This window comes from Aspergillus glaucus (assembly GCF_001890805.1).
Source record: "Aspergillus glaucus CBS 516.65 unplaced genomic scaffold ASPGLscaffold_22, whole genome shotgun sequence".
NCBI classification, from domain to species: domain Eukaryota; kingdom Fungi; phylum Ascomycota; class Eurotiomycetes; order Eurotiales; family Aspergillaceae; genus Aspergillus; species Aspergillus glaucus.
In genome coordinates, this window is record NW_019170474.1 from 39,517 (window position 1) to 61,417 (window position 21,901).

Below are 21,901 nucleotides of genomic sequence, written 5' to 3' on the forward strand. Positions count from 1 at the left end.
TCAACTTGTTACACTCAGTCCCAAAATAAAAGAAAAGACTGCAAATACTAGTATAAAATCATAATGATGCTGTATAGGGTTATCGAAGCTTCAACGAAGTTGAAAAAAAAAAAAAAAAAAAAAAAAAAATGGAATATAGGTATACCGAGGTAGTCAAAAAAGAAGGGTCATCAACAATTCATAAGGAACTTCTCCCGGTCATGACGAGAAGAATAACATAGCGCTGGGTAAACCTGGTATCTGAAAATCATGGGTATGTGACGGGTATGGATTAGAAGACGGTGCCATCTGAACGGATCATAATTGGTGGTTCTTTGGTGTTTGGTCTCGAGACCTCTGCAATTTCGCGGCCGCCCTGGGAAAGTTAATATCATAGCTAGATTTCGGGGGAGGAGGAGGAGGAGGGGGTGGGGTACTAACCTTCCATGAACCAGCTTCGAGCAGCTGCGGAAGCGTCAATTGATCCTCTCCCATCAAACCAAGCTGCGAGTTGACCTCTAGTAGCAGCTCATCCAAGAAACCAACAGTAGCAGCTCTCCACTCAACAATGACGTCGTCATCGGCGGAGAAGAGAGGCACAACTTCCACGCTCGGTTGACCCTTGATCTGAGAGTTCTCTCGGAATGCTTCCAGACCACGCTGGAGATCCTGTTCCTTCAGAGTCATCAGGCCCATGTCAATCAGCAGACCACCGTTGCGGTACTCAGGCAAGCCAGTGAGAAGGTCGCTGCCCGCGAAGTGGATGTTCATCAATTTCTGCATCGGGACCATAACGGAGTAACATAGCCATTGAGTAAGCTTGTGGAAAGGAACGATGCTCTGCCATGCTGGTGCTGGCGGAGATTGCGGCAAGCTCCAGCATCGCCAGGCATCTCCGAGGGGTGCACCGTCGATCTGACTTCTGGAAGACGGCCAAATCGAGGAGAATCCATCCATCAGAACGGACCAGAGCGTTGTGATGGGGACGATGGGAACCGAGGAAGCCAGTGTCGATGGGTGGGAAAGGAGGTAGTCTACAGCGCAACAAGTCAGTAAAAAGTAGAAAGAAGATACCTCGTCGCTACTTACCAAGCATATTACCAGGTCGAGCATCCACCCCGAAAAGCTGCTGGTTGTTCAAAGCGTCCGCCAATCGAATCAACAGTCCTGCGCGACCCTCTAAACCAGCCAAGGGGTTCTGTTCGGAATGTTGCATTCCCTTGGCCAAAACATCGACGGTGAGCTTCTTCAACCCAGCACCGTCAACCTGGCATGGCTCCGCCGGGTCACTGCTGAAAAGACCACTCTTGAACATCTCGAGAGCCGCGATGGCCAGACCCTCACTACGCGAAAAGTACTTGCCGGATTCCTTGGAGCGGTAGGACCACCGGGTCCCTGCGCCGGCATCGAGGAGAACGGAGACGACGAACAGATCGATCAGACGGCGGGTCCGTTCCTGCGCATCGATGGAACTAGGCCACGATTGGAGTAGTTGGTTGATGCGAGGTCGACCACCAGCTTCGAAGTGCTGCCAACGGCCATGGGACGGGATAGAAGTATAATCGGGGGCGTAGTCTCTCTTTAAATCGATAGTCAGAGGAAGGCGATCACATGAAAGGAGGAAAGATAAATCGAAATTACCTTGATGATAGACACCACGTAGGAAGCGGTAATTCCAAACTTGGTCATATCAACATTGAAATGATTGAGCTCGTTCCGTTTGGCCTTTCGCAGAATAATGTTGCAGCGATCCCGAACGGCATGAATGCTGCGAAGGTAAGCAGCGGGATCCAGGGCGGGATCGGGAGGTCTAGCGATAGGGAGCTCTGGAATCGAGGTGGGCAGACCACCTGCTCCCTTGAAGCCGGGGGATTTCAACGAGACATTCGAGGTCCGGGCACTAGGGGCGGAGACGTAGGATTCCTGTTCATCCTTGTCGCTGTGGATGGACTGTTTGGAGTCTTTGCGTTTGAAGAGGCCCATATTGTGGGAGGATTCGGTAGGAAATGGTGCTCTGGGGGGGGGGAAGGGAACGGAGGAAAGGAAGATAGGAAGGAGGAAAGAGGAAGAAAAAGAGAAAGGAGAATGGAAGGAGGAGGAGGAGGCGAAGAAATTAACGAGAGGAGGGAAAAAATGCAGAGGAGCACCACAGGGGGGGGGGGGGGGAAAAAATGCGCTATGACGGGATTGTAATTTTTTTTTTTTTTTTTTTTTTTCTCCCTCCTGCCACCGTCAAGCCGGACTAATTGGGATCGAGAATAATAAACAATAGTAATCACTAATAAAAGATTATTATTTTAATCCCGACGATAATAACGCTACTAATTCGGGGGGAGAAGTACTCCGTAGCCCGTGGTAAATAAATAAGATGTGGTATGAACGGAGGGACCAAGTGTCAGGAGACTGTGCAGAGTACAGTACTTGTATGTAGTGGTGAACTGTGAACTGGAAAAGGAGACGAGGAACCGAGCAAATCTTATTCTGGATTACTCAACTTAGTTAGCTAGTCTCGTTTTTTCTTCTTCGTCTCGTTCCTTTTTTTCGCCAGTGGAGAAGTGGAAGCTGCCACGGTGGATGTGCCCCGCCATATACCAAGTACCCAGCAAAGCACGGAGGCTTCCTGTTCACCCAAAGATACCAACTGTCCAAAGAAGTTCCGTAGATCCAGTGCCAGCACAGACGCCTTGACCAATTCTCCCAGACTCCAACCGGCTGGTTCACGATGCCTCTCCGTGATCCGTGTCCACCGTTAAAACCTTTTTCGATTTGTTATTATCGGAGTAGCTTCGGGGTTGTTTCCAGGGTAGAATCACCGAAAAATGCCGAATCGGTAAGGTTTAATTGTACTTTGTTTGTATCCCCGGAGTATTACTCTGTACTAACAGGATATACAATGCATTGTACAGTTCGAGCAGGTCAGCCAGGAGTCAGGAGTAAGGGTTTTCCGCGGGACCAATCAGGAACCATCGGGATGCGCTAGTCCACACGCGTGCGACTACCGCGCGGCTCGATTTCCCCGAGACCCATTGGTGGGTCTGGTCCATATAGGGACTAACGTATTGTATTTGTACTTGTACTCTGTATTTATTTTTGAACTGGTATGGGAGAGCAGAGACTTGTGTAGACTACAAGTACAAGTATAAAGGAAAGATATGCACGGCTGAACCCGCAATGCATGTAATACTCACGGCCCTCTGATGCGGGGCCAGAGTAAAGTCATGATACATACAAGTAGAGTTTAGTATTTCACTTCTCCTGCTCATTTCCATGGTTCTTCTCTTAGATAGTCTGCACGTTCCTACTGAGACCGGTTCCCTTCCGTATCACCGTATTGACTTTCGCTGTATACTCTCAAATAGACCGAGTATCGGCTGATCCGGCTGATTACCCTGTTACCATTGCATGTGTTACATCTCTCACCTACAAGTAAAACATCCTGTATCTTGTTTGGAACACAATGTGATACCGTCGTCCTGTCATGGCACTCCACACGGAATGCGGAGGAATAATATTCCACATCCCGATTACTAATATATACATCAGCCACACCCGCCACACCCGCCACACCAAACACGTCAGCCACAATGACGGCCCGCTCTAGGGGATGGTGAAGCAACGTGCCCATGAGACACTTAGACTGTCTTTCTTGCTCTATGTACTTGCAATCCTGTTGACGCTCTAGAAAGAATCACCACACTCACTTCAAACCAACATCAGTTCATTCGTTGCCCTTGGCTTTCTGATGGTGAGACACGACTATGGCTCCGCTACCATACCAATCCTAATCCAGCATCCAGCTTGCTACGAAACCGCCCAATAATCTTAATACTGCAGAATTCCAGCCTCACCATGGACGACCTCAGCGGCCTGAGCTTTACCCCCAGCTCGTCCAACGAGCCCAAGAAACCGCCACCCATGAGCTCCGGCACGCTATTCCCCGACGTGCGGCGCAATGACAACTCTGGCCGGACTACGCCTCTATCCACCTCGTCGGGACGCTCGAACACTCCCTCCAAGCCGGCAACCCCGGCCGGCGACAGTTTCGCGAACCTCGTCTCGTTCGGATCTTCCAATCCCAACAAGAATCTGTCCCTCGCCGAGCAACAGAAGCGACTGCAGGAGGAAAGGGCCAGGAAGGAAGCGGAGAATAGAAGTCGACTTGAGACGCAGTATGGTGCGCAGAATAATCAATTCTGGGATACTCTAGAGAAGGGTGGTAAGCCTGCCGCGCCTACTCCCTCTCAGCAGCCACAATCTCCCGATGAAGACGACATTCTAGCTGCCTTCAACGCCACTGCGCCGGTGGACGCATCGACGCATTTCCCAATTCCCAGTCACAGCCCGTCTCCTCATGTTGGAACGACCCCGGTGCAGCAGCCTGTTTCCACTAAACCAGCTCCGGCACAAGATCCCATGGCCATCTTTGACGATGACGACCCGTTCGGTCTCGGTCAGATGCCTTCTAAGCCGGCTCCAGTACCGCAGCCTGCGCAGGACGACGACGATTTTCTTGGAGAACTAAGTAAACCCGTTACGGAATTCTCGCGACCGGAACCGCCGCCCAAGCCTAAGGCCCCCGAGCCCGAGCCCGAGTTCGAGTCCCAGTTCCAGTCCCAGCCCCGGCCCCGAGCCCCACCCAAACCATCAACTGGAGTAGACCGGGCGATTGCAGAACTCGTGGATATGGGATTTCCCGCGGATAAAGCAAGCCAGGCATTGAGCACGACGGCTTCGGGTACCGATATTCAAGCGGCCGTTGGCTGGCTTCTTACCCAGGCGCACGAGGAGTCTCGACAGAAGACTGGTCGGAGATCAAGGCTTGAACCTCATCCTAGTGAATTGGAACGGAGCAGGGAAAGAGGTGCAAGGAGAGATCCGTCGTGGATGAGAGAGGAGAGACCTACTGTGACCAGAACCCGCAGTGACAACAGATCACCTGCTTCTGCGGAGAAAGATCCCGCCCAGGTTGCTGCTAGCTTTGGCAACAACTTTCTGAAAACCGCCAACTCTTTGTGGAAAACCGGGAGCAAACGCATGCAGCAGGTAGTCCAGGATCTGAATGCGGACCATGATCCCAATCAACCCCGATGGATGAAAGAAGCTGCTGGTTTTGAGGAGCCACTTCCGCAACCACGCCCTCGTGGCCGTCAGCAGCCCTCTGAGCCTCAAGGAAATGTCCCAAGGATGACTGACGAAGCCATCCTCCTTGAATCAGGGGGTGCTCCTTCTCGTCCGTCTCGCAATGCCCCATCTCGCAACCCCTTCCAGCAGCATGATGTACCGCGTCCGACTGCCAGCAGCAGTGATCTCCGAAGCCAAGCTTCGTCCCGAGAAAGACGCGAGCCGCAGCCCTCTTTTCTTCGACAACAGACAAGAGAGGAGTCGAGAGATTCAAGGTCCCGTATCAACAAACTCGCAGTGGAAGAGCAGTCGGCACAAGCATACGTCAGTCCTGCTAGGAGGAAACGGCCAGTCCCGTCACCTGCGCCTGAACCAGCTGTCGACCTATTCGATTCGCCCGCACCCACTAGTCGACCAACACCAAAGCCCTCTCCTTCTCCGGCTCCGCCCTCGCGGCCTTCTACTACGCCGTCTATTGCTTCCCTGCCAACACGGCCCAGAGCACCCCCGCGGACGATACCCCCTGTTTCCCAAGAAGCCCTTGCCTCGACTAATCGGCACCGCACCAAAGCAGCAGACGCTTACAAACGAGGTGACTACGCAGCAGCCCATGAGAGCTTCGCAACAGCCCTCACAATGCTCCCCGACAAGCACCCAATCACCATAATCATCCGCAGCAACCACGCAATGACAGCCCTGAAAGTCGGCGAACCCAAATCCGCAATCACTGACGCCGACGCAATGCTCGACCTAATCGGTCCATCCAAAGGCGAAAACGAACAAATCGACATCGGCAACACCGAACCCCCCAAACCAATGAAAGACTTCTTCGGAAAAGCCCTGATGCGCAAGGCAGAAGCCCAAGAACAGCTCGAACGCTGGGCAGACGCCGCCAGTACATGGAAACTAGCAGTGGAAACAGGCCACGGCGGTGGCCAGAGTATCCAAGGCCGCAACCGCTGCGAGAAAGCTGCTGGAACCAGCAAACCGACCTCCAAACCCTCGACTCCCGCAAGAAGACCACCAGCGCCAACACCCAAAAAACCATCCGCCCTGGCCGATCTCACCGGCAGCGCCGCCGCATCTCAAAACTCCGAAGCAGTCACCCGCCTCCGCGAAGCAAACCAAGCTGCCGAACGCGCGGACGACGAGAAATTCGCTCTCACCGAATCCGTCGACGCACGACTCGCCGCTTGGAAGGGCGGGAAACAGGATAATCTCCGCGCTCTGCTGGGTAGTCTGGATACAGTCCTGTGGCCTGAGGCGGGGTGGAAGAAGGTTAATATGTCGGAGTTGATTATGCCGAATAAGGTCAAGATTAATTATATGAAGGGGATTGGGAAGGTGCATCCTGATAAGGTACGCCCCTTTAACAAAAAGTCTCTGTTTGATGAAAGGTGAAGCTAACGTGATTAGATTCCTACAAATGCTACTACTGAGCAGCGGATGATTTCAGCGAGTGTTTTTGCGACGTTGAATGAGGCGTGGGATAAGTTTAAGAGGGAGAATAGTCTTTGAGCAGTTTTTGCTAGATTCATGTGTTATTTTCTTGTCTTTTGTATTCAAGCATGGTTTCAGCTCGATCGATGTTGTAAATAGATAGATTTGCATTCGCATGTGAGGAATGAATGATGGCTTGTCTTGTCTTATTGATCTAGACTAGGATTATACATACACATGCACCGAGACTCGAACTAGTTTACAAAACCAACTATAGACCAAACCTAGTAATATATAACGAACCCAATGCAAGCCAACTACCCCTCCTTCTCTCCCTGCTCCCTCGCCTCCCTAGCCTCCCTCGCCTCCCTCTTCAACTGCTTCTTACTCTTCTGCACCCCCGCCTCGCTATCAACCCTATACGACGGCCACCGCTCCCGACACTTCTTCTCATCATCCTCAGTCCAGTCGCGCGGGAGAACAGCGAAGAGAAGATACGACGTATGCATTTTAAGATCTTGCTCGGAGCGGTGCACCAAACGACCCTGGCTATATGCCGGGATGGAGGATTGTAACTGCGAGTGTAATTGTGCCTGCGCCTGCTGTGATTGCGATTGCTGTTGTGCTGTTGTCGATGATTGTTCAGTGGGATCGAGCCCCGCAGCCTCTGCCTCCCGAAACTTCCTCGCCCGCTCATCAACAAACCGCATTTTTGAAATCGCCTCGTCCACCGATTTCGGAAACACAGTTGCACCCCTGATCCCCTCTGATTCAAGACCGTAGCGTTCGCGCCGCGCTTCGATGCGGTGGTGGTTTACCTCGACCATTTCGATGTTCAGCCAGCCTTGTTGTCGGAGGACGCTGATTGTGCGCTGGACTTGTTCGAGGCATGGCGAGAAGGTGCAGATGTAGACTGGGGAGGCTGGGTCGAGGGGGGATTGTTTCCCATCTTCTGGGGTGCGGGTGAGGTGTTTTAGGGCGAGCCAGGGGGCGGGGAGGTCGAGGAAGATGGCGGATGCTTTGGGGGATTCATTTTCGGTTTCGGTGCCGCCCGGGAGGAGGAAGCCGTCAGCGTAGACGTCGCGGTGGTTAACGCGGACGATGTCGTCGAGGCCGTGGTGGTGGATTTCCTCGCGGACGCGCTCGACTCGTTGCGCGTGGAACTCGAAGCTGCACACTTTGCCGAAGCGGCGGCGTTTCTTTGTCGGTGGTGTGTTGTCGGCGGAGGGGTAGCCATTGAAGATTGCGCGTGCGGCTGCATGTGTGAATGAGCCACTACCGGCTCCTGCTTCGATGATCGTGCCCCCGGGACGGACTCGGAGTCGGTGGAGGATGTAGCTGTAATCCGGTGTATAGACGACCTGCGTCCGATGCGGGAGCGACGCAGTCCATGTTTCCGGCGTGGGGTAGAGAAGATGACAGAATCCACTCGACGCTTGCACGGCAGCTTGTAACTGCGGCTGAGGCTGCGGTTTTGCCTGCTGTGCTTCTCCCTCGCTGCTAGCATTGCTATTCGCATTCTTCTTCTCCAGATCCGCGGCCTTGCGCTTGAGATGCGTTTTGCGCCCGCGCGACCCCGTGTCGACCTTTGATGCGACGATCTGCGTGCCCCATGGTTGATCGAGGAGAGTACTGTGCGGGTACGAGCCGAAGCGTGTTGTTGTGACTTTGCCTTCTTTGTAGCCTAGGTTTTCGTCGTCGTGAATGCGCAGGATTGTCGGAAGGGCGTTGTCTCTGCGAAGGTGTAGGAGGGCGAGGGTATCGGGTTGCGCCCGGGTGCCGGGGGTTAGGAATGGAGAGGGCATTTTGTTGTCGCTCTATGGATATAGAGTGTTATCGCGTTGTATAGTAGAGCAGAACCTGGAACTGGCAAGATAGCGCAGAAATCTTGAGCTTGGAAAATCATGACTTAATGTAGTAGGCGGTAGGGCATAGGGCATAGGGTATGCAAATTGTGCCAAGGCTGGCCAATCAGTCCGATCTTACTCCGTAGAGTCATCTACTGCAGCCCCTCCCCCTCGTTTCCCTTTGTTTTCCTGCCCTTCCTTCCCTTCTCTCTACTTTATGCCCCTTTCCTCTCCCCGAATCCGATCTACTCTCCTCTCTCTAACCTACCTGTCCAAATCGCGCTCGCAGCGATTGCCCTGCTATACCTCTTTGTTTTTTGCTAGAACGACATCCAGATTCATGACCACCGCGCGCCAGCAGCCGCCATGGCGGCAACCGCCCTCGCACTCTGAGGCCAACTCGCATCTGCCAGCATTGAAAGTGTGGAACTCGCTGACCCGCACGAAGACGCCGTTTATCCCGCTCGACAAGGAGGGGAAGAAAGTGACTTGGTATGCGTGCGGACCGACGGTGTACGATGATGCGCATCTGGGACATGCAAGGAACTATGTTAGCACGGATATTATTCGGCGGATTATGCGGGATTACTTCAAGTTTGATGTGAATTTTGTAATGAATATCACGGATGTGGATGATAAGGTATGTTGTGGTGCAGGTGGGGGAGTTTGAGGGTAGGGTCTGGGTATTGACAGAGGTAGATTATTCTGCGGGCACGGCAGCAGCATGTTTTTACCGAATTTGTGTCGTCGCATCCGAAGATTGATGGGGAGGTTTTGGATGTTGTTAAGACTGCGTACGCTGCGTACTTGAAGAAGAACCTTCCGTTGCTCGACCCCGAACTCCCCGTTTCTCAGTACCAGGACCAGGCGGAGAAGAACTATGCGGCTGTGTTGAATGGTGGACCCTTGCCGGGTAACGAGAAAGCGGGCGACGATGAGGCGAAGGTGAAGATGCATATCAAGACTGCTGCGTCGGCGGCCAAGGTTGTTGCGCAGGCAGAGCGCTCGGAGAATGTTGCGGATCCCTCGTCTTTTGCGGAGACTTTCTACACCGAATCTCAGGATCTTCTTCTTCCGTACCTTGATGAGCTCAAGGGTGCCTCGATCAACGCGGATGACCATGGGATATTCACCAAGTTGACTCGAAAGTATGAGGAGCGGTTCATGCAGGATATGAGAGATCTCAACGTGCTCGACCCTGACGAGTTGACTCGTGTCACCGAATACGGCTCGGAGATTGCCGACTTTGTTGAGAGGATTGTGAAGAACAAGTTCGGTTATGCTACGGAGGACGGGTCGGTCTACTTCGACATTGATGCTTTTGAGAAAGCGGGCCACCCGTATGCTCGGTTGGAGCCGTGGAGCCGCTCGGACAACAAGCTACTAGCGGAGGGAGAAGGTGCATTGACCAACAAGACTTCCGACAAGCGTTCCACCTCAGACTTTGCCCTCTGGAAGGCCTCTAAGCCGGGTGAGCCTAGCTGGGCCAGTTCCTGGGGTAAGGGACGGCCGGGTTGGCACATTGAGTGCTCTGCCATGGCTTCTGCCAGGCTTGGCCAACAGATGGATATCCACTCTGGTGGTATTGACTTGGCGTTCCCCCACCACGACAACGAGCTCGCTCAGAGTGAGGCATACTGGGCACACGCTCATTCGCATGAGCAATGGGTCAATTACTTCTTGCACATGGGCCACTTGTCTATCCAGGGATCGAAGATGTCGAAGTCGCTCAAGAACTTTACCACTGTTCGTGAGGCTCTGGAGCGCAAGGAGTGGACACCGCGGAGTCTGCGTATCGTCTTCCTGCTCGGTGGCTGGAGAGATGGTATTGAGATCACAGAGGACTTGATCAACACTGGAACTTCGTGGGAGGAGAAGGTCAACAACTTTTTCATCAAGATGAAGGATCCTTCGGCCTTGCAGGGATCCGGTACGGATACTTCTCTTGCCGCTGCGCTCGAGGGGGCCAAGACCGCTGTCGACGAGCAGCTCTGTGACTCTTTCAACACCCCCGGGGCTATGAACGCGATCTCTGAACTCATCACCAAGTACAACAGCGCTGATAAGTCTACCCTCAACCCCAAGAATGTCGAGGCTGTTGCGCGATTCGTGACCTCGATCGTCAACATCCTTGGTCTCAATGGCACTGCTACTGCAGACAGCACCGAAATCGGCTGGACTGGCATTGACGTTCCGGAGGAGGCCAAGCCTTACTTGTATCCCCTTTCATCTATCCGTGATTCGCTCCGTCAAGCTGCCCGATCCCAGGAAGGCGTTTCGTTCGGCCAGGTGTCGGAGATTGTGGACAAGGGTACCGTATCAGAGGAGACTTCTGAGGCGGCCAAACCTTACGCCATCCTGCTTTCCAATTTCCGGACCAAGGTGACATCTCTCGAGAAGTCCGACAGCCTTGGAAAGGATATTCTGTCCCTTTGCGACCGTGTCCGCGACGTCGACCTGTTCGATGTGGGCATCTACCTCGAAGACCGCGACAACCAGCCAGCTCTCGTCCGCCCCGTGACCCGCGAACTGATCCAAGCTCGTCAAGAAAAGGCCGCCCGCGCGCAGCAGAAATTAATCGAAAAGGCAAACAAAGAACGCGAAGCCCTCCAGCGCCTGGAAAAGGGCAAGCTCAGCCACCTGGAAATGTTCCGAACCAACGAATACAGCGCATGGGACGAAGAAGGCATGCCCACTCGCGACGCCGCAGGCGAGGACATCAACAAGAGCCGGACCAAGAAACTGCGCAAGGATTGGGAGAGACAGAAAAAGTTGCATGAGGCTTGGTTGGCGAGTCAGATGGGGGCTCAATAGGCATAGAGATGATTATGATGGGTTAGATGTTTGTATTCATGCATTGTTATGGCGTCGGTTATGGCCCTATATCCACTTTAGCGTTAATAAAAGTTGGCATGTGCTTCTATTCAGGTTTGATGTAGTACAACCCTAACTTTTAGCGCAATTCGTAGATGAAACAGAAGATGGATAAGATCCCCACATGTTCGAATTAGCCAATATCCCAGTCACGCTGCAGAAATAGCCTAATTACATCACCTGACTGACACGACAACGTCCCACCATGATTTATACAACCGACTTGGAATCATACCACCTTATCAATCCAACATTCAATTCAACGAACACAGATCCAAAGGAATCTAGGCTAGCAGTAAGAAATATGATTATCACCACGGGACTCGATTACCTCCGGACAAAGACTGTCGTTGATTGCGATACGTTGGATGAGCAGGGTATACATAACTTCCCTCCTGGACATTCAGTTCTACCCAGCTAACTGATAACACAATAGTCACCAAAACCTACGGCCCATTCGTCGACTGCACATCTAACCAGGTACCCCCTCATATTCTAGAATAAACTATACCAACGGAAGATATTTAATGAAGAAAAGGCCATCGCACACGGCGAACTATCCAAACCCGAAAACGCGGCTCTAAAAGCAGACTCCCTCGTCGAAGCGGGAAGGCTTCTGTCGAGGTTTGAGGGTGTTGATGTTTATGAGTTGGGTGTTGAGATTGCTGTACGCATCAGATTATATCTCTATCCGGATATAGGGTACTGACAAAATAGATGGTCAAACTAGCCCTCAAAATCCACCCACACATCACCGGCCACGTCCACATCCAGACGAACCCGTATTACTCGTATTCAACGGAGAAAACCATCGTTAATGCCCTACGTATTCCCCCTCCTTATTCCAAATAACCAGCCCCCCCAAAAAAAACTAACAAGCGAACAGGAATCGTACAGCTATTTCAATACTTTGAACCAGAATTCGAACAGACTCGCATCTGCATAAAAATCCCAGCAACATGGGAAGGCCTAACAGCATGCCGCGTTCTCGAAGCAGTGGGTGTGCATACATTAGCTACCACGCTGTTTAGCATGGCGCAGGCTGTGCGCGCTGCGAAGGTGGGATGTACATACGTTGCGCCGTATATTAATCAGTTGAGGGTGCATTTTGAGATTGGGTTTGCCTTCCCCCCTTCACCTTAACCAACCCTAGGAACGAAGAGCTGACGAGTTGGTAGGTTTACCGATCCCAACAAACTCCTCCCGTTGTGCGTGGAGATACAGAAATACTACGAATCCATCAACGCCAAAACACGCGTCCTACCCGCTAGTCTCACTTCTACATCAGAGATCTATGCCCTAGCGGGTGTGGACCATATTACTATTGCACCAGGGTTGTTGGCGCAGCTAGCGGAGGCTAATTCTACTCCGGAGGTGGAGTCGCTTTTTGATGTTGGCGCTGCTGCTGGGACTGGTGTTGCTGCTACTACTACTGGTGATGTGGGAAAGGAGGGCAAGGGAAAGGGAGAGTCGTGTGTGAACGACGAGTCTGCGTATCGGATGGCGTTTACGAGGGATTTGCATGGGGCAAGTGAGGAGAAGTTGTCGCAGGTGAGTTGCATTTTCACTGTTTTATGGGCGGGGTGGCTGACTGGCGTAGGCGATCAACTTGTTCTGCGATATGCAGGATAAGATGGTTCAGATTATGAAGCACGGGTCTACAGGGTGGATATGTTGATGTACTACTTACTGTACTACTGTGTGACTCCCGAGATGACTGATGCACTTGATTCATTTCTATCTATCCTAAGTATCTGCGCTGCGCTGTGTAAAACAAACTAGCCTGACCTGGCCCGCCACCCAAACATACCTGAAGGCATCACATATTTATCCATACCATACCCATACCATACCCATCATTCATATTCACCATCAAATACCACCCACACCAAGACCAGTAATCCACCTCCGGACACCATACGAAGCCAACTCATCTGCATTTCTTTTCTCTTCTTTTTCGAGCAGAAACACGCTCAACGCCAGCTATGCAAGTAGATCGATCGCAAGGATATATGCTTTTTACCAATTGCTTTGCTTCTTTTCTTAACTCAACTCAACTCAAGACATGGCGTCGCCATGTAGCAAGATATCCATCAACATCAACATCAATCGGACAATAGAAAGGTAATGAAGAGTAAAGCGAAGTATAGGAATCAAGAGATCAGTTCACAACCAAACCGTGGGGGAATCTAAACCAAACGAAGAAAAGAAAAACGGTTGGCAGGAAACAACATAAAAAAGACATAATTTCAAACAAGTCGTATCAAGTAATGTAAGTAACCAATCACGCGCTCAATCGTTGAATAAAAGATGGGAAAAACTGCCGGAAACCCTTAACATCCGAGCCCCCCAAAGCACCCACAAACTCCTGTATAAGATCCGCGCCCATGCCCATACTGGGCAATTCCTGGTTCCGCAGATACTCGAGATACTCCATGCCCGTTTTCGCGTAGATAGTCCGCTGCAGGCCTCCTGCTTCAGCGAGGACCTGTCTTGCCTGTGCGTCTTTGGAGTTGAAGGATGGCGTTGCCGGGAGGGCCCAGCAGAGTGGGGAGAAGCGACTGATCATGAATTGGCCGAAGCCGGGGAGGGTTACGCCCTGGGGGGATGTCCCGTTTGAGGCGTCGGGGGCGAGATCCGGGCCTCCCCAGGAGCTGCCCATTTTCGAGAGGAGGGAGAAGGCCATTTTGGCGGTGGTGAAGTCTTCGATGTCTTTGGCGAAGTGTTCGATGGTCGTGATAAGGGTTTCGAAGATGGGTTGGTTTCCTAATCTGTCAGCACCGCGGATCAAATAAGTGAAAGGAAGGGACATACGCTCGCTAATAATAACAGCCCCAAGATCATTATTCAACACAGCAAGCAAAAAGTTCAAATACTCCCTCTTCAACTCTGCCAACTGAATCTCATCATCCGTCCCGCTAGTAGGATTGGCAATACCTGCAAACACCGTTTGCAAGAAAGGCGTCAAAAGCGTATCCAGAATAGGGAAAGTCTCCCCCTTGAATCCGAAAATCACCTGGTCCAAAAGACGCAGGAAAAGAGCCATCTCATCTCTCGACGAAGTCTGCGTAAGAAGACCGTCAATCCACCGCGGCAGCTGCGGGAGAATCCGCGAACCAAGTACACCGATGAGTCTGGAGAAGGCGAATCGGGCGGCTGTCCGGATGTTGAAAGAGGCTTTCAGAGACTCCAATGCAACGAGAGTGACTTCAGACACCTGGCCAAATGCTTCAGAGACCTCAGGAGGCGGAAGTGATGAAGGAGAGTGAGTTCCTGGCACCCAGTCCGAGAACCCTCTGGCGAGGGTCCCGAGCGCCATGATATCATGGTGTATTTGGAAAAGAGCTCGCTCATCGCTGGCCTTGGCAGCTTCGAGATTCCTCTCCATGTCAAGGAAGATAGGGTTCGAAACCGACTGAGCGAAGAGAACCTGCTTGTCAACGGACACCGCCGGGGTCGAGCAGATAATTCCAACAGCTTCAAACAGGTAGAGCTGGCTGTTGAAGATGGCATCTGCGAAATCATGATCATCAGACGACATCTCGTCGCCATCCCCTCCCTCAGAAGGCAATTCAGCCTGGATGACCAACAGATCGGCCAGAGCCTCGACAACCGTCTGCGCAACATTGCCAACGTTCGACCGCAACTGCTTCACTAAGCGTTGGAACAAGTACCACGACCGAGTCTTGACCTTCTTGACGGGATGGTGAGCCAATTGAAGGAAAGCTTCCAGAACCCCAGGAACAAAGTGCGTGTGGTATTGGAAGAACGAGCTATAGCGCACACAGATCTCCATATACTGCAGCTGAGTAGCCGGGTGCGTGAAAAACCTAATGTCCGACTCAACCATCCGAGCCATCATCTCCACCAATCTCTCCGCAGCAGCGTTGTTCGGCTGGTTCTTGGTGTAAAGACCACCAGCCCTGACAGCAATGTCACCGAACAGGAACATCTCGTGCAAGGCAAGGTCCAAGTCCCTCCAATCCATCTGTCCACCCGATTGCCGCAGGTTCTCAAAGGTCGTTCCAACCAACTCCGAAATAGCCTCCATGTACAGCTGCTCGTTAACGGACGCAATGATCTGCTGGAGATTAGCCAGCCGCTTGCGGAGTTCCTGGAATTCTGCCTCGTCTGTTTGTTCGTCTTCCTCGCCCCATGTCGAGGTCTCGTCGTAGCGCATCTTGGCGATGATGGCCTTCAAGATCGGGAGGAGAATGGCGGATTGCTGAGCAGCCAAGGTAGGGTTGATCTTGGCGATCTTTCGGAAGTAGGAGAGGAGATCGTTGACACCGGGGATAACCGTCGAGCAAACTTCGTCGTATTCGTCGGAGAAGAATCGGAGGATATGCGGCAGGAACACTTGCAACAGACCGCTTGCCTTCTCCTTGCACTCTGCCGTGACCCCGTCCTGCTCCAAGGCCCGCACGATATCGGCAGTTGTGATATTGACAAGCTTTGCAACGGTTTCCGCCAGATCGGTATCGTACTTGAAAGTGAATCGGTTCTCGTAGAGCGGCGGGCTGTTCGACAATTGGGACACGATGGTATCGAGGTTCAGGAAAGCAATCATTTCAATCTTATCCTCCGGCTTCATCTTCTTACCGATGATCTCCGTAAAGACATCGATCGCAGCATCCCGTACCTTTTCTTCCCCAGCTCTGAGTTCCGCCCTTTGTGCCCGCGTGAGTTGCTGGAACAGCAGATCCATCATAGTCTGATTGATCACGAGACCAATATCAATCCAGCTAACCCAGCTACCCACGGCCCTCAAAGCCATCTCCACAATCATATCACTCCCGTCCCGCCACTCAGACAAAATCTCCTGCCAGGAACTGGCAATCTTCTGCATATCCCTCTGCCGGATCAAGTCCTTGAGCGCATTGGCCTTATCCTGCTCCCCACGGGACCGAGAAACCAACACATCACCAATCTCATCGTGGATCGAGTTGACGACTCGGAGGTAGAAGACGATACCGGACGGGTTATCGCGTGCGGAGCTAGACGGGGACTTGTACGTCAAGGAAAGGAAATCATCGAAGAAGGTCTCCCAACCATTGGCGTAGAGAGCGGAGAAGAGGAAGGTAAGGGTCTGAGCGACTTTATTCTGGATATTTGGCGGGTCACCAGCTGCACCGTTTTGTCCGTACACCTGGCGGAGATATGCCATCAAACCATCCCGGACATAGCCCAGAGCCTGAATGTCGATGACGCCTGCTTGGGCGGCACTATTGACGACTTCCAGCGCAAAATGCCGTACGATTTCCGAGTGTTGGGGGGTCTTGGTGAAGAGGGCGAGGCAGACCTGCCATCCTGAGGGGTCGGAGCGGAGTTGGTTCAGATAATCGAAGGCTTGTGCTTTGAGGGCTTGGTCTGAGGAAGGGTTCCAGGCGATCTCAATGGCATTTGCTACCTATAGCGTATTTAGTTAGCATTGCAATTGATGCGTATAGGAAAGAGAGCATTTGGAGGGGCACAAGAAGATCATGGTGGGGTGCTCAAAAAGATAACAAGTTTTTGTCCACCAGACCGCACAGAGTATAAAGAACGACTCACCTGCTCTTCCATCTTCGACCAGCCGAACTGCCTAAAAGTCGGGGACAGACTCAAAGGCACAACAAGAGGTATTTTGTGTCGGAGGAGAGAGAGAGGAGGGAGAGAGGGAGGGAGAGCGAGGTAAGGACGGGGAGTGAGGGACGGAGCGGAGGGGAGGCGGGAAGGAGGAACGATACGTATGTCGATATAGGTATGTATGTATAGTAGTGGTATGTAGTTAAAATTGGCGTAGTGTGGAGGATGTTAAAGTGGTTAGAAAAAATCGTCACGGTGGAGGCTCATCGAGTAGTAGTGTATGGGACCGTTTCTGAATTTTTTTTTATTTTATTTTATTTTTTTATTTGCTGGTGGATCGCGAGTCAGACCCAGTCTTCGGTAAAATGGGTTGTACTCACCGATAGTGTTGTTTCCCGTGGTTTATATGGACTGTACAGAGTAAAAGAACAGAGTACTTGAAATATGACTCTTCTGTCGTTATAGTTGTTGTGCGGTTGTGTTTGCGATGACGAAGGCGTGCTTATAGAGGCCGAAAACTTTTGTGGGCGTGACTGACAGCGACCGAATCGGGCAACCGGCGACGTGACTATACGAATAGGTACAGTGTACAAAAAATACTTATGACTCAATTTAGTCTGGGGTAATAAAATCAAATTGCTTTTTTATATCTAACCCAAGTCTATCATATCACAATACTCGTCTACTGCTTCTGCCCCAACACAGCCCTCTCTATCTTCTCAAACCCCTCCACAGCCAACCCATACCTCTCAAACACTTCCGGCTGATATCCATCCGCAATCTTCTCAATAAACTCCTCCTCCCTCCACCGCTGCCCAATCAACCCCTCAAACGTCTGTCCAGGCTCCCTCTCCAATCCCCAAACAGCCTTATACGCCGCTCCCAACGCACACGCATTATCACCCACATCCAGCTTATACACACCGTCGATACCGCCGAGGACCTCACCAGCAACCTTGGCGATGGCGCGGTTCTTCGAGCCGCCGCCTACGAGGTACACGCGGCGGGGTTGCGCGGGGATGCCCACGCCAGGGCTTTCGGTTAGGCCGCGCGAGCGCAGGCGGAGGGAGAGGAGTTGGCTTTCGACGATGGCGCGGGCTTCGTCGGTGGGGTGGTCCCAGCCGTCCTCTGTTTCTGTGAGGGCTTTTGTGGAGGGGTTGTAGGTGAAGCGCCACTGGCCGGCGGGGAGGTTGGGGACGATTTCTGGTCTGGGGAAGAAGAGGCCGAGTTTCATGGGGTCGGTGTCGGATTTTTGGCCCATGGGGGGTGTTGCCAGTGTGGTCTTGTCGAAGTTCGCCCATGGTCCGCCTGGTGCTGAGGAAGAGGGGTTGCCTTGTTTCTCGTTGATGGCGTTGCGGACGTATTCTCGTGCTAGGCCGCCGTTCTTGTAGCATAGCATGAACATGTAGAGGCCTGGGGTTGTGGGGTGGTTGAAGAAGTGTGTTGCCGGGTCGGGTTTGTAGCTGGGGGTAGACATGAGGAAGGTCGTCGATGTTCCCAGGGACACCATTGCGTCTGAGGGTCGTAGTGGCAGGGCAAGGATGGTGGCCGGGTTGTCACCGGTTGAGGGAATCACTACACAGTCGGGACTGAAGCCATACCGGTCGACATAGTACCGGTCAATCATGCCCAGATGGAAACCGCCGTCCTCAGGAACAGGGCCCAGCTTTCGCTTCAGGTCCTCTGGACCAAACGAGCCTGCGCACAGCTTCAGAAGCTCCTCATGGTATACCCCCTTCTTGATATCCCACAGGTTCATTCCACAAACATCCGAGATATCAAACGGCGCAATACGGCCCAGAAGCAACGAAGCCAGGAACGAAGAAACAAGGGAAATCCTCTCCGTCTTCTGATATACATCAGGGTACTTCCTCTGGAACCTCATAATCTGAGGACCCGTGAACCTCTATACACATCGTCAGCACATACCCCACCATCCAACAGTACGAAAACACCTACATGATGAGCCTTACTCCCCGTAACCCGCGCCAACTCCTCTCTACTCCCCAAAACCCCATCAAACTCATCACACTCCCTCTGCGTACTCGAATCCTGCCAATTCGGACTAAACGGATGCGAAAAAGCCCCACTCAACTGCTCCTCCAATCCCCTCCCCGCATCCAACCCCTGCAACATCCTCTCCGCCTCCCGCCCCCAATAAACACTCCCATGCTGCTGCCCCGCCCCCGAAATCCCCTTCACGCGGCTAAAATCGAGACCCTGGGATTTAAGGCCCTCGAGAACGCCATCAAGAGCTTGCAGCCAGAGAGCGACGGGGGCAAAGACCTCGTGCTCGGCTTCGTTGGTCTGCACGCCTTTTCTGATGGGGTGGTTGTGGGAGTCGGCGTCGAAGTCGAAGATGGAGGTGTGGATGACTTTTAGGGAGGAGTTTACGACGAGGGCTTTGAGTTGTTGGGTTGAGAGGTCGAAGCCGATGTATAATGGGGTCGCCATTGTGGGGTATAGTATAGGTAGGTGGTTTGAGGTGGTGGTACGGTGTGGGATGGTGATGGTGAGAGAAATTGAAAAATTGGAAGGAATGGATTTTTTTAACACCGGCAAATATGTCGGGTCTATTGAATTTTGTTGTGTGATTGAAATTAATCCTTCGGGGCATTCTTATGTTGTGAACGGCGGGTGATGTCAATGGCCAAGCTCGCCTCCGGGAAATTTACCGGTTAATTGGAATTAACCGTAATCATACATGAACGAGCATGCTTGGGATGCTTAACTAAAGGCTATTTAGACTGTATTAAAAGATCTCAGCATGTTTGTATTGTATAGTCAAGGACAAACAATCTATTCCATTGCACAATATCTAACCAAGAATGTTCTAATTCAACAACAAAACACAGTCTTGTTTGTACCCTTCCATCCTCCATCCTGCTCATCTCCACCCAGGGTATCTTGTAATGGTCTATGCCATATGCCAAAATGACAATGCCTGCTCCTCCCAATGATAATAAATATTTAGAATGAAATCAAAGCCAAAACAGTTCAACGCCTCTTGGAATTCTCCTGGTCATGGTTATGTTCGTCATCGTGGTCATGCTCATGCTCGTGGTCGTCACCAGCCTCCGGGTTAGCTCGTGCGCTGGTCTCAGGAGTAATAAACTCCTCCGTAAAGTTCGCTTCCACCTGCTCCGAAGGCACGAAGCGGACCTTAAGACGCTTGACGCTATTGACACCCGCTCCAATTGCCTCCCGAACCGCGCTCTCGACCTCCCGAGATTGCTTAACGGACCACGATCCAGGCACGCCCAATTCAATCTCCATGAGGTAGTTCTGACCAGACTTCATACCCTGGACGTCACGGACCTCAACAGCCTTGTCCTGGATCTGAGCGAGAGCCTTCTTGGCCGCCTTGCGAACAGACCCCTTGATATCATCGTCCACGGTTGTATCGGCCAGTTCCAGCAACGAGGTCCGGGTGTTGCCCCATCCTGCCTTGATAACCATCAGAGAGATCAACAGGCCGCCCACAGGATCCAGCCAGGAGGCGTCCTTGAACACGTATGTACCGCCGATGGTGAACAGAGCCACGATACTGGTGAGGGAATCGATGCGGTGGTGGACGGCGTTCGATGCGAGGACGGACGACTTGCGTTCTTCGGCGATTTTCATAGCTATAAAGTAGAAACTCCGATTAGCCAGATTTCACGATCCCAGTTCAGGGGCACTCACTAGCACGATAGAGCCATTCCTTGATCACAATAGAACCACCCGCCAACCAAGCAGCATGAACACTAGGCCCCGACACATCAACTCCATGACTATGCCCATGTCCCAACATCCCCGAGTGCGCCAGCGCGTCCGCAGCGTCAGGATAAAACTGATCCAGCAACACCTGCCCAGCATTCAATCCCATAAACACACCACCACAAAGCAGCAGCCCACTAACACCCAGCGCACCAATACTCTCAATTTTCCCGTATCCGTTCGGAAATCGTTCGGAGGGCGGCTTCAGCGACCACGCGACCGTCCCGAGGGTCAGGAAATCGGAAACCAGATCCGTGAGCGCGTGGTAGGCGTCTGCGATCAGGGCCTGGGAATGGAAGACGTAGCCGCCGATGAACTTGCCAATTGCCATGGCGAGGTTGGCGATGAGGCCAATGCGTGTGATGCGGACGCCGGCGTCGAAGGTGTTGGTCGAGGTTAGGTAGACGTTGTCGTGGTGGTGGTGATGGTGGCTGTGGCCGCCGTGGCTGCCATGGCCTCTTGTTTGTGTTGCCATGAGGGGAGTAGTTTTTGTTGTATGGATAGGAAAGGTAGGTGTGGGAGTGGTTGTTGTTGTAGGAGTGGTTGTTGTTAACGGAGTCGGACGGACAGGGAGGCGGGCATTGGATGGAGAGTATTTAAGACGTAATGAGGCAGCTGAAGTCCGCAGAACACGGCGCTGAGCTGACGCACGAGCACCCGGAGAAATCAAGCCAGATCGATCTCGAAACGAGAGAGACAGCAGTAATAACGGAGACGAACACGACGCTGGTGACGAGCACGCTGGAGTATGGGAGGCCGACGGAGGACGGACCCTGCACCGCAGGGGCTGCGTCAGCGCCATTGAGACTAATTCTTCAGAGACAGTAATGGGTGCTTCACAATTGGTAGAGGGTTTCGTATTTCATATTATTTTCTAGTAGTAATTGTGTAGTTTTTGATTTGAAGAAGTTGTTGTTATATCCGGCAGGCGACTTCCGAGATGTGCTGACTGTCGCTGACTGAGCCATGATTCCATACAACTTCTACTACTACGGAATATGATCGTGGCAATCACAGCATTGCAATTACACACTCTCTCTCTAACCAATTCACCAACGATATCGCCGTGATTACCGTTCTTTTGTCTTGTGGCTTCTTTACCAGTGGCAATGCTCCCCCACGATCGAGGACTAGCCGGTCTCAGCCAAGAAAAGCAACACTAAACAAAATCTGCGGATGGCGCGTCAATTACGGGTCTGCTCGGTTTTGATTAATTCAGGCCCAAGAAAAATTTACTTTTTATACAGGGGATCCGTTAAGCTGGATTTCGGAACCTTTGAATTCTTCCGTATCTTCCGTGTTCCGTTCCGTTC

At 52.2% G+C, this 21,901-nt stretch overlaps 8 protein-coding genes across 8 annotated transcripts; 3 read left to right on the plus strand and 5 right to left on the minus strand.

Annotated features, from left to right (window-relative positions):
• Positions 1-271: 271 nt before the first annotated feature.
• On the minus strand, positions 272-1,962 carry ASPGLDRAFT_134287 (URC4/urg3 family protein; the record flags this gene model as incomplete). Its single annotated transcript, XM_022541281.1, has 4 exons — positions 272-355; positions 421-1,013; positions 1,069-1,558; positions 1,621-1,962. The coding sequence occupies 4 exons, from the start codon at positions 1,960-1,962 to the stop codon at positions 272-274; spliced, it is 1,509 nt and encodes a 502-aa protein (XP_022397346.1).
• Positions 1,963-3,828: 1,866 nt separating this feature from the next.
• On the plus strand, positions 3,829-6,618 carry ASPGLDRAFT_134145 (UBA/TS-N domain protein; the record flags this gene model as incomplete). The annotated part of the gene is made up of 2 exons (XM_022541269.1): positions 3,829-6,459; positions 6,517-6,618. 2 exons carry the CDS (start codon positions 3,829-3,831, stop codon positions 6,616-6,618), a joined length of 2,733 nt encoding a protein of 910 aa, XP_022397347.1.
• Positions 6,619-6,857: 239 nt separating this feature from the next.
• trm61 (tRNA 1-methyladenosine methyltransferase subunit GCD14) lies at positions 6,858-8,345 on the minus strand (the record flags this gene model as incomplete). Its single annotated transcript, XM_022541266.1, has 1 exon — positions 6,858-8,345. One exon carries the CDS (start codon positions 8,343-8,345, stop codon positions 6,858-6,860), a length of 1,488 nt encoding a protein of 495 aa, XP_022397348.1.
• Positions 8,346-8,595: 250 nt separating this feature from the next.
• On the plus strand, positions 8,596-11,315 carry ASPGLDRAFT_51068 (cysteine--tRNA ligase). The gene is made up of 2 exons (XM_022547450.1): positions 8,596-9,027; positions 9,087-11,315. The coding sequence occupies exons 1-2, from the start codon at positions 8,605-8,607 to the stop codon at positions 11,199-11,201; spliced, it is 2,538 nt and encodes an 845-aa protein (XP_022397349.1). The 5' UTR covers positions 8,596-8,604; the 3' UTR covers positions 11,202-11,315.
• A 250-nt stretch (positions 11,316-11,565) lies between these two features.
• ASPGLDRAFT_134159 (transaldolase family protein) lies at positions 11,566-12,939 on the plus strand (the record flags this gene model as incomplete). Its single annotated transcript, XM_022541271.1, has 8 exons — positions 11,566-11,638; positions 11,698-11,741; positions 11,800-11,928; positions 11,979-12,087; positions 12,148-12,379; positions 12,440-12,677; positions 12,720-12,812; positions 12,862-12,939. The coding sequence occupies 8 exons, from the start codon at positions 11,566-11,568 to the stop codon at positions 12,937-12,939; spliced, it is 996 nt and encodes a 331-aa protein (XP_022397350.1).
• A 606-nt stretch (positions 12,940-13,545) lies between these two features.
• ASPGLDRAFT_38668 (Ran GTPase-binding protein LOS1) lies at positions 13,546-16,826 on the minus strand (the record flags this gene model as incomplete). Its single annotated transcript, XM_022544976.1, has 3 exons — positions 13,546-14,027; positions 14,076-16,671; positions 16,815-16,826. The coding sequence occupies 3 exons, from the start codon at positions 16,824-16,826 to the stop codon at positions 13,546-13,548; spliced, it is 3,090 nt and encodes a 1,029-aa protein (XP_022397351.1).
• A 685-nt stretch (positions 16,827-17,511) lies between these two features.
• On the minus strand, positions 17,512-19,283 carry ASPGLDRAFT_38669 (xylulokinase; the record flags this gene model as incomplete). The annotated part of the gene is made up of 2 exons (XM_022544977.1): positions 17,512-18,735; positions 18,789-19,283. The coding sequence occupies 2 exons, from the start codon at positions 19,281-19,283 to the stop codon at positions 17,512-17,514; spliced, it is 1,719 nt and encodes a 572-aa protein (XP_022397352.1).
• Positions 19,284-19,636: 353 nt separating this feature from the next.
• Positions 19,637-21,842, minus strand: ASPGLDRAFT_819701 (cation diffusion facilitator family transporter). The gene is made up of 3 exons (XM_022550139.1): positions 21,825-21,842; positions 20,514-21,758; positions 19,637-20,455 (listed from the first exon to the last, which is right to left on the minus strand). The coding sequence occupies exons 2-3, from the start codon at positions 21,388-21,390 to the stop codon at positions 19,827-19,829; spliced, it is 1,506 nt and encodes a 501-aa protein (XP_022397353.1). The 5' UTR covers positions 21,391-21,758; positions 21,825-21,842; the 3' UTR covers positions 19,637-19,826.
• Between the last annotated feature and the right edge of the window lie 59 nt (positions 21,843-21,901).